General features: G+C 44.3%; 1 protein-coding gene across 2 annotated transcripts in view; it reads left to right on the top strand.

The window, feature by feature from the left end:
* LOC126416621 (sodium-coupled monocarboxylate transporter 1-like) overlaps positions 1–12034 on the top strand; it is a 334959-nt gene that overhangs the window by 159280 nt on the left and 163645 nt on the right. For both annotated transcript variants that reach the window (XM_050084378.1, XM_050084377.1), the window contains exon 7: positions 7186–7340. In XM_050084378.1, the coding sequence (XP_049940335.1) occupies positions 7186–7340 (155 nt within the window). The remainder of the gene's footprint in view (positions 1–7185; positions 7341–12034) is intronic.

Genomic DNA, 12034 nt, shown 5'->3' with positions numbered 1-12034 from the left:
CCGGGCCACTACGAGGTGAAGCCGAAAGGCACGCGTTTAAGCTCACGCAGGCTGACGTGAGGTCTGGAACAGGTATAGGAAGTTATAGTAGCAAAGAACGTACGTAACTGCGGGAATACTTAACTTTAATCCATAATTGGTGAACATTGGTCTGACGGTACATGCATCACAAGATAAATAGCAAATGATAATGGCGCCCTGCTAGGTCGTAGCAAATGACGTAGCTGAAAGCTATGCTAACTATCGTCTCGGCAAATGAGAACGTAAATAGGCAGTGAACCATCGCTAGCAAAGTCGGCTGTACAACTGGGGCGAGTGCTAGGACGTCTCTCTGGACCTGCCGTGTGGCGGCGCTCGGTCTGCAATCACTGACAGCGGCGACACGCGGGTCCGACGTATACTAACGGACCGCGGCCGATTTAAAGGCTACCACCTACCAAGTGTGGTGTCTGGCGGTGACACCACATTTTGAATGCTTATTTCTTTCATCAATAATCCCATTGTATTTCTCGACGTTGCAAAGAAAAAATTGATGTGGTCGACGTTACATACCTCTGCAACAACAAAAGAAAAAGAAAATTGTCATACCATTGGATTTGAACACGGAACGCAAATATTCGAAACGGTTCTCTTAGTTAGTACGCTAGCGACTCGCTTGGTTTAATGTCTCTCGAGTGATTTGATGAAGTACCATCAAACCTTTGACTATCATTTTCTCAGGAACTACTGAGTGTTGGCATCTAAGGCAAAACAGGTTCACCAAGCGAAGTTTCGACTGTGCCGGAGGCTGACTTAACGATGGCTTGCCGTTGTGGGACGACAATTCAAACCCGCGTCCGGCCATCCTGATTTAGGTTTTCCGTGATTTCCGTAAATCGCTTCAGGCAAATGCCGGCATGGTTCCTGTGAAAGCGCATGGCCAATTTCCTTCACCATCCTTCCCTATCCCATGGGACCGATGATCTCTATATTTGTATTTGCTCCCCTTCCCCAATTAGCCAACCAACCAACGAGACTCCATAGGCATGCAATTTTATTAGAATACACTCGTGAGGAACAATGTGAAAAACCTTCTGAAAATCAAGAAATATGGAATCAATTTGAGATCTGCCGTCAATAGGGGATTATTCACTATTAGTTAAATATTACGTGCTATTGTGCCGTGGTCGAAAGAATTTCGTGTAGAAACCTCACGTTTCGTTCCCAATTGCACACAACAGATTGATATGAAACGTCGGGTTTCTCAAGGAAATTCTTTCAATCACTGGACAATAGCAAGTAATATTTTAATAACTATGACATTTCCGGCGTGAAAGTTACATTTCAACAAAAAAAAAATCTTCCATGTGGTTGCGTCACTTGAAAGTTGTTTCTTTTAACTATAAAAAATGGTAATAAGTATTATAAGCCTGGTAAAAGACGTACGTAAATGTGTAAAGCTCCATCTCTAACGCCGGCCGCTGTGGCCGAGCGGTTCTAGGCGCTTCAGTTCGGAACCGCGCTGCTGCTACGGTCGCAGGTTCGAATCCTGCCTCGGGCATGGATGTGTGTGATGTCCTTAGGTTAGTTAGGTTTAAGTAGTTCTAAGTTCTAGGGAACTGATGACCTAGTGCCATAGTGCTCAGAGCCATTTGAACCATCCATCTCTAACAATATTATCGTTATCTATACTTTTCTCTAAAAATAGCAAGGCAAACGAGTGAAACTGTAATATCGTTATCACAAAATCTGGTATGTAGCAGTATAACTTGAATTGAATAAACCCATATCCTGACATTCCAGTATTCAAACATTTGCTGGAACGTCCTACTATCGGATATGTCAGTATTCAGATAGAGAACAAGAAACGGAAATTAATTACTCTTCCTGCAAATCATGAAAGGTCAATTCTCTTGTGCCTGCCTGCGAATTTTAAAATATTCTCTAACTTCTCCCAACGATTATATTACAGTGCTTCTGAACGCAACAGACAACTTACCTCGTCTTGCCGCTACTACTGTGTGACGAGCAACAAGCTAAAGTAATTCAAAAGAAATAATGCGATCCATGCGGAGTGCAATGCATGGTCACAACTACTGATGCAACTACTCCTGTGTTTGTTTCTATACAGAAATTGAATGATGAGGAGATGTTTGGTCAACTATCCTTAAGCGGTGAAAGGAAGTAATAAAAACTTTTAATTTACAATTTTCTGAAAATGAAGATTCATACATCGACAAACTTTACCCAGACCTTTCTTTTCCCTGAACAGTTTGAAAACTTTAATTGTACCTCAACGTTTATAATCAATAATCACATATCTGGTCACAACAAAGATACAAATATTGTTGTCAATGTATGCATACACAAATCTTACAAATCCGTCCAGTGCATAAGCAAGCAACAACTACGTGCAGCAAAAAGGCAATGCACGTTCTCTCCATGCCAGGCTGCGTCCAACTGCTCGCAACAACGAAATTAGAATTATATATTAATACCTCCTCCCATGAACCATGGACCTTGCCGTTGGTGGGGAGGCTTGCGTGCCTCAACGATACAGATGGCCGTACCGTAGGTGCAACCACAACGGAGGGGTATCTGTTGAGAGGCCAGACAAACGTGTGGTTCCTGAAGAGGGGCAGCAGCCTTTTCAGTAGTTGCAGGGACAACAGTCTGGATGATTGACTGATCTGGCCCTGTTACACTAACCAAAACGGCCTTGCTGTGCTGGTACTGCGGACGGCTGAAAGAAAGGGGAAACTACAGCCATAATTTTTCCCGAGGGCATGCAGCTTTACTGTATGATTATATGATGATGGCGTCCTCTTGGGTAAAATATTCCGGAGGTAAAATAGTCCCCCATTCGGATCGCCGGGCGGGGACTACTCAAGAGGACGTCGTTATCAGGAGAAAGAAAACTGGCGTTCTACGGATCGGAGCGTGGAATGTCAGATCCCCTAATCGAGCAAGTAGGTTAGAAAATTTCAAAAGGGAAATGGATAGGTTAAAGTTAGATATAGTGGGAATTAGTCAAGTTCGGTGGCAGGAGGAACAAGACTTTTGGTCAGGTGAATACAGGGTTATAAATACAAAATCAAATAGGGGTAATGCAGGAGTAGGTTTAATAATGAATAAAAAAAAGAGGAGTGCGGGTAAGCTACTACAAACAGCATAGTGAACGCATTATTGTGGCCAAGATAGACACAAAGCCCATGCCTACTACAGTAGTACAAGTTTATATGCCAACTAGCTCCGCATATGATGAAGAAATTGATGAAATGTATGATGAGATAAAAGAAATTATTCAGGTAGTGAAGGGAGACGAAAATTTAATAGTCATGGGTGACTGGGATTCGAGAGTAGGAAAAGGGAGAGCAGGAAACATAGTAGGTGAATATGGATTGGGGGGAAGAAATGAAAGAGGAAGCCGTCTGGTAGAATTTTGCACAGAGCATAACTTAATCATAGCTAACACTTGGTTCAAGAATCATAAAAGAAGGTTTTATACATGGAAAAATCCTGGAGATACTAAAAGGTATCAGATAGATTACATAATGGTAAGACAGAGATTTAGGAACCAGGTTTTAAATTGTAAGACATTTCCAGGAGCAGATGTGGACTCTGACCACAATCTATTGGTTATGACCTGTAGATTAAAACTGAAGAAACTACAAAAAGGTGCCAATTTAAGGAGATGGGACCTGGATAAAATGACTAAACCAGAGACTCTACAAAGTTTCAGGGAGAGCATAAGGGAACAATTGACAGGAGTGGGGGAAAGAAATACAATAGAAGAAGAATGGGTAGCTCTGAGGGATGAAGTAGTGAAGGCAGCAGACGATCAAGTAGGTAAATAGACGAGGGATGGTAAAAATCCTTGGGTAACAGAAGAAATAATTAATTTCATTGATCAAAGGAGAAAATATAAAAATGTAGTAAATGAAGCAGGCAAAAAGGAATACAAACGTCTCAAAAATGAGATCGACAGGAAGTGCAAAATGGCTAAGCAGGGATGGCTAGAGGACAAATGTAAGGATGTAGAGGCTTATCTCACTAGGGGTAAGATAGATATTGCCTACAGGAAAATTAAAGAGACCTTTGGAGAGAAGAGAACTACTTGTATGAACATCAAGAGCTCAGATGGAAACCCAGTTCTAAGCAAAGAAGGGAAGGCAGAAAGGTGGAACGAGTATATAGAGGGTTTATACAAGGGCGATGTACTTGAGGACAATATTATGGAAATGGAAGAGGATGTAGAAGAAGATGAAATGGGAGATAAGATACTGTGTGAAGAGTTCGACAGAGCATTGAAAGACATGAATCGAAATAAGGCCCCAGGAGTAGACAACATTCCATTAGAACTACTGACGGCCTTGGGAGAACCAGTAATGACCAAACTCTACCATCTGGTGAGTAAGATGTATGAGACAGGCGAAATACCCTCAGACTTCAAGAAGAATATAATAATTCCAATCCCAAAGAAAGCAGGTGTTGACAGATGTGAAAATTACCGAACTATCAGTTTAATAAGTAACAGCTGCAAAATACCAACGCGAATTCTTTACAGACGAATGGAAAAACTGGTAGAAGCGGATCTCCGGGAAGATCAGTTTGGATTCCGTAGAAATGTTGGAACATGTGAGGCAATTCTAACCTTACGACTTATCTTAGAAGAAAGATTAAGAAAAGGCAAACCCACGTTTCTAGCATTTGTAGACTTAGAGAAAGCTTTTGACAATGTTAACTGGAATACTCTCTTTCAAATTCTGAAGGTGGCAGGGGTAAAGTACAGGGAGCGAAAGGCTATTTACAATTTGTACAGAAACCAGATGGCAGTTATAAGAGTCGAGGGGCATGAAAGGGAAGCAGTCGTTGGGAAGGGAGTGAGACAGGGTTGTAGCCTCTCCCCGATGCTATTCAATCTGTATATTGAGCAAGCAGTAAAGGAAACGAAAGAGAAGTTCGGAGTAGGTATTAAAATCCATGGAGAAGAAATAAAAACTTTGAAGTTCGCCGATGAAGTTGTAATTCTGTCAGAAACAGCAAAGGACCTGGAAGAGCAGTTGAACGGAATGGACAGTGTCTTGAAAGGAGGATGTAAGACGAACATCAACAAAAGCAAAACGAGGATAATGGAATGTAGTCGAATTAAGTCGGGTGATGCTGTGGGAAATAGATTAGGAAATGAGACACTTAAAGTAGTAAAGGAGTTTTGCTATTTGGGGAGCAAAATGATGATGGTCGAAGTAGAGAGGATATAAAATGTAGAATGACAAATGCAAGGAAAGCGTTTCTGGAGAAGAAAAATTTGTTAACATCGAGTATAGATTTAAGTGTCAGGAAGTCGTTTCTGAAAGTATTTGTATGGAGTGTAGCCATGTATGGAAGTGAAACATGGACGATAAATAGTTTGGACGAGAAGAGAATAGAAGCTTTTGGAATGTGGTGCTACAGAAGAATGCTGAAGATTAGATGGGTAGATCACATAAGTAATGAGAGGGCTTTGAATGGAATTGGGGAGAAGAGAAGCTTGTGGCACAACTTGACTAGAAGAAGGGATCGGTTTTGTGGGACATGTTCTGAGGCATCAAGGGATCACCAATTTAGTACTGGAGGGCAGCGCGGAGGGTATAAATCGTAGAGGGAGACCAAGAGATGAATACACTAAGCAGATTCAGAAGGATTTAGGTTGCAGTAGGTACTGGGAGATGAAGGAGCTTGCACAGGATAGAGTAGCATGGAGAGCTGCATCAAACCAGTCTCAGGACTAAAGACCACAACAACAACAACCACCATCAGCTGCTGACGGGCGTTGATATATATCAACGGGGACAGGTGGAAATGTGTGACCCGACCGGGATTCGAACCCGGGATCTCCTGCTTACAGGGCAGACTCTCTATCCATCTTTTTTCTTAATCTCAATTTGTTCGTTTTAGTTCGTTGCTTCTGCTCGGGGCGGATGTCGCAAGGCACTCGTTTCAGTTCGTTGTTGATCCATTAACGCAGTTTTTTTTTCTTATTATTATTAGAGAGGACAGCTAACCTTCTGACCGAACACGCTGAGCTACCGTGCCGGCAATCTGAGCCACCGAGGTCACAGAGGATAATGCGGCTGCAGGGACTATCCCGCACACGCCTCCCGCGAGACCCACATTCTCACCTTGTATGTCCACACACTACATTCGTAGTGTCCCACCCCAACACACTCATTACTCGTGGAAGACATTCTTACCAAGTCCCGTAAGAGTTCGGGAATATGTGTGCAAGCCGGCCGGGGTCATGGCCGGCATTGCCTGATATACACTGTGGTGTCACCGCCAGACACCACACTTGGTAGGTGGTAGCCTTTAAATCGGCCGCGGTCCGCTAGTATACGTCGGACCCGCGTGTCGCCACTGTCAGTGATTGCAGACCGAGCGCCGCCACACGGCAGGTCTAGAGAGACTTCCTAGCACTCGCCCCAGTTGTACAGCCGACTTTGCTAGCGATGGTTCACTGACAAATTACGCTCTCATTTGCCGAGACGATAGTTAGCATAGCCTTCAGCTACGTCATTTGCTACGACCTAGCAAGGCGCCATTACCATATGCTATTTATCTTGTGATGCATGTACCGTCAGACCGATGTTCACCAATTATGGATTAAAGTTAAGTATTCCAGAAGCTACGTACCTTTTTTGCTAGACTCAATTCCTTTAACTGTTTCAGACCTCACGCCAGCCTGCGTGAGCTTAAACGCGTGCCTTTCGGCTACCCGTCACAGTGGATTGGCGCTCTTGCCAGTCCACAAACTATACTTATTTGGGTATGGTGTCTATTCTTTCGGACATGTCCGAAAGAACAGACATCATATCGATATAAGCTCTCAACAACTGTTCGCTACCACTCGCGATAATAATATCTCAGACTCAGAGTTTGTCTGTATACGCCACAGCAGCATCAGCGGCTAACTTTCTATAAAAAAAAGGAATGTCCAACTTCACACTTTTTGAAAAACCTATAGAACTTGAACGTTCCACCCCGTTCGACACTCTCTTTCGTGAATGGATTCGCGGTACACGATATGTGATTGAAAGAACGATTGGACCTCTTTTGCGTTGTGAGGATGGTACGACCCTTTGTTAGAACCTGCATACCGTGTAATTGTCGCTGACAGCTGTGTGAGATTTGTTCATCCAATCAGATGTGCTTCTGTTTGGCTCACAGGGCGGCATCAAGGCGGTGGTGTGGACGGATGTGGTGCAGACGGTGTTCATGTTCGGCGGCGTGCTGCTGGTCATCTTCAAGGGCACCGCAGACGTCGGCGGCTTCGGCGTCGTCTGGAGTCGCAACCTCCAGTCGGGACGCATAGAGTCTCCAGTGTGAGTGCGTCTCTGGCCTCGTCTAAGGAACCTATACAGTGTAGACAGGAAGTGGCCAATGACGGCTCAGACCTCTAGATGTATACTTTTACCTGTCTTTTGTAATTGAAGGGTCCCATTTTCGCTTTCACAGTCGTGTCGATAATACACTGCTGGCCATTAAAATTGCTACACCACGAAGATGACATGCTGCAGACGAGAAATTTAACCGACAGGAAAAAGATGCTGTGATATGCAAATGATTAGCTTTTCAGAGCATTCACACAAGGTTGGCGCCAGTGGCGACACCTACAACGTGCTGACTTGAGGAAAGTTTACAACCGATTTCTCATAAGCAAACAGCAGTTGACCGGCGTTGCCTGGTGAAACGTTGTTGTGATGCCTCGTGTAAGGAGGAGACATGCGTACCATCACGTTTCCGACTTTCATAAAGGTCGGATTGTAGCCTATCGCGATTGCGGTTTATCGTATCGCGACATTGCTGCTCGCGTTGGTAGAGATCCAATGACTGTTAACAGAATATGGAATCGGTGGGTTCATGAGGGTAATACGGAACGCCTTGGTGGATCCCAAAGGCCTCGTATCACTAGCAGTCGAGATGACAGGCATCTTATCCGCGTCGCTGTAACGGATCGTGCAGCCACGTCTCGATCCCTGAGTAAACAGGTGGGGACGTTTGAAAGACAACAACCATCTGCACGAACAGTTCTACGACGTTTGCAGCAGCAGGGACTATCAGCTCGGAGACCATGGCTGCGGTTACCCTTGACGCTGCATCACAGACAGGAGCGCCTGCGATGGTGTACTCAACGACGAACCTGGGTGCACGAATGGCATAACGTCATTTTTTCGGATGAATCCAGCTTCTGTTTACAGCATCACGATGGTCGCATCCGTGTTTGGCGACATCGCGGTGGACGCACATTGGAAGCGTGTATTCGTCATCGCCATACTCGCGTATCACCCGGCGTGATGGTATGGGGTGCCATTGGTTATACGTCTCGGTCACCTCTTGTTCGCATTGACGGCACACTGAACAGTGGACGTTACATTTCAGATGTGTTACGACCCGTGGCTCTACCTTTCGTTCGATCCCTGCGAAACCCTACATTTCAGCAGGATAATGTACGACCGCATGTTGCAGGTCCTGTACGGGCCTTTCTAGATACAGAAAATGTTCGACTGCTGCCCTGGCCAGCACATTCTCCAGATCTATCACCAATTCAAAACGTCTGGTCAATGGTGGCCGAGCAACTGGCTCGCCACAATACGCCAGTCAGTACTCTTGATGAACTGTGGGGTCGTGTTGATGCTTCAAGGGCAGCTGTACCTGTACACGACACCCAAGCTCTGTTTGACTCAATGCTCAGGCGTATCAAGGCCGTTGTTACGGCCAGAGGTGGTTGTTCTGGGTACTGATTTCTCAGGATCTATGCACCCAAACTACGTGAAAATGTAATCACATGTCAGTTCTAGAATAATATATTAGTCCAATGAATCATCTGCATTTCTTCTTGGTGTATCAATTTTAATGGCCAGTAGTGTTTATAAAACAGTGACTCTACCTTGGCAGTTTAACGCTGCATTAAGGGGGCATTAAACAGCGCAAGTGGAGTCTCTATTTCGTATGTTATCGACATGGCACAGACAACGCAAAGTGGAACCTTCAGTATTCTGCCCTACCAGGTGACACGTTTGAAGTACAAAGACTGACTCTACATTAGATTAAAAATGGTTCAAATGGCTCTGAGCACTATTGGACTTAACATCTGAGGTCATCAGTCCCCTAGACCTAGAACTACTTAAACCTAGTTAACCTAAGGACATCACTCACATCCATGCCCGAGGCAGGATTCGAGCCTGCGACCGTAACAGCAGCGCGGTTCCGGACTGAAGTGCCTAGAACCGCTCGGCCACAAGGCCGGCTACATTAGATTATTCCACGATGCACACTATATGGAGATGTGGGTGACCCCCTTTTTGTATATCATTATTGATATTCTCTTGATATTTAACTGATAACAGACAGAACAGGTCCCAGCTCTAACTGTCATGTTACTACACAATCTGATCAAAATTATCTGGCCACCTATTACCAGACATATAGTGTGCCCCTCCTCCGCATTTTTGATGTCTTGAACTCTGCTAACGAAACTTTCAAATGTCTGAATATCTGTGGTAGAATGACAGCCCATTCTTCCTCAAGAGCCGAAACCAGAGAATGTAGTGATATTGGACGCAGGAGTCTGTACCAAAGTCGACGTTCTAGCCCATACCAAACGTGTTCCATGGAGTTCAGGTCGGGATTATGCGCAGGCCAGTCATTTCGGGAATGTTACCCACAAACCACTGACCCACAGGTGCTACTGTATGAGAGAGATATTGTCATGCCCATATAACAATAGTCTCCTAACTGTTCCTCTACCGTACGCAGAACACGATAATAAATGTGTTCATATCCTTCCGCATTTAGCGTTTTCTTAAGTGCAGTAACGGGAGCCTACTCTGACGACGATAGATACTCCCTATAGTTTAACAGCACCACCACTCTTCAGCGTTGGCACTACACTTGGCGGCAGATAACTTTCTCAAGGAACTTGACAAACCCAAACCCTTCCGTCGGAATGCCACAAAGTATAGCATGATTCATCACTAGAAATCACTCGCTTCCAGTCATCCACTGTCTCGTGAAGGCGCTCTTTACATCACATTAATTATCACTTACAGAAACGTTGGCTTATTGTACCCCATTCTTTTTAATTCACTACGCACAATCATTGTATTGGCTCAGAGGTGGCCAAGATTTCTGCTCGCGGTCCATACCGGGGTCCGAGTGCCTTAGCACTCAGCCTCGCTTCACACTTCCCCTACCGCCACACGGCGCTGTCTGAACGCGAGGAGGGGGAAAAGGGGAAGACTGCGAACGCGCACATTCAAATGGCAGTACAGTCGTACTGCATGTGACTCGGTTTTATATTTCACACTTCTCAACATCATAGATCACAAGTTTCAGTATTAATCAATCTTTTTGGCGCGCTGAAGACGTAATGCAATTTTTATCTTGTACAAATTGTTGGCATACGGGCATACACAGACAATTTCACACTCAAGCTGCCACGTAATCGTGACTTATTTATTTTGATAAGCGAGGAAAGGTCTTCCACACAAATATGTCGATCGAAATACTATATCACTTTTGCAGACGTGTTATGGAGACTCGGAAAACCTGCCCGAGAAAAGCAATGTAGATGACCTGGACAGTTTTAACGCAAACTGATTTGCAATTAAAACTGGAATTGCCTTGCAGGCCAATCAGTTACATCTGCAAATGCACGGGGCATTTTCTATTGAAATGGAAGACGGTCTCTAAAATAGTAGCTGTAAGATTGACAGTGACCTCAAAACCTTTATAAAATTATCGTTGTAATTGGCTCTGAGCACTATGGGACTTAACATCTATGGTCATCAGTCCCCTAGAACTTAGAACTACCTAAACCTAACTAACCTAAGGACATCACACAACACCCAGTCATCACGAGGCAGAGAAAATCCCTGACCCCGCCGGGAATCGAACCCGGGAACGCGGGCGCGGGAAGCGAGAACGCTACCGCACGACCACGAGCTGCGGACTCGTTGTAATTCTTGCAAGGCTACAATGAATTCTTCAAGCTTCGCACTTTCTTTAACGTCAGCGAGTTTAAGGAACTGGGCTGTGCCAGAATATGTCCCTTGTACAGCGCGATGTTTTCTTTTTTTTTTTTTTAATGCATCTCCATCAAGATAGAAAGAAGTTACTTTGCAATGCCTACTGTGGCCAGGGCGCAGCCAAGTCCCTTAAAATGAGAGGTCTACAATCCATTCTTAATGTTCTAATTTTCGTTCCTGCACTTCTTTTTCCTTCATAAATTCAACAATAGCGAAATGTCAATCGAAAAATCGTTCCATGGATACCCCTAGACTTAACCAAAGCACTTTGCAGTAATATATGAAGTCTCCATTTTCTTCGTTCAATTCCATTGAAAACTGTTGCAACTGAAAATAGAATAATGACTGCGACTTCAGAAATTTTGGTATTCATACCACCAATTTCTTCAAGCGCTCCATGCCTACAAATTTAGCACAAAGTGCTTCCTGATGTACGGAACAACGAATCCCGTCAGTCGATCATCGTAATGATTTATTCTTTTATTGACACCTAAAAGTTTTAAATTCTTTCTTCAGCATGGTGCTGTAATGTCATTTTGTAGCAAATATACCTGTCGCTTATGCGAATTGAGAATTCTCACCCCTCTCTTGTATCCCTCCCACTGATTTTAAAGGATTGTGATGATAGATCGCTAGACTGCCTCTTCTTGCGCAAACAGCCACTCGACCTGTGAACGTCCTTCATTGTTGTTGTGGTCTTCAGTCCTGAGGCTGGTTCGATGCAGCTCTCCATGCTACTCTATCCTGTGCAAGCTTCTTCATCTCCCAGTAACTACTGCAACCTACATCCTTCTGAATCTGCTTAGTGTATTCATCTCTTGGTCTCCCTCTACGATTTTTACCCTCCACGCTGCCCTCCAATGCTAAATTTGTGATCCCTTGATGCCTCAGGACATGTCCTACCAACCGATCCCTTCTTCTAGTCAAGTTGTGCCACAAATTTCTCTTCTCCCCAATCCTATTCAATACCTCCTCATTAGTTATGTCAT

The sequence above is a fragment of the Schistocerca serialis genome, chromosome 8 (assembly GCF_023864345.2).
Source record: "Schistocerca serialis cubense isolate TAMUIC-IGC-003099 chromosome 8, iqSchSeri2.2, whole genome shotgun sequence".
In the NCBI taxonomy this organism is placed as follows: domain Eukaryota; kingdom Metazoa; phylum Arthropoda; class Insecta; order Orthoptera; family Acrididae; genus Schistocerca; species Schistocerca serialis.
This window is presented reverse-complemented; position numbering and strand designations above follow the sequence as displayed.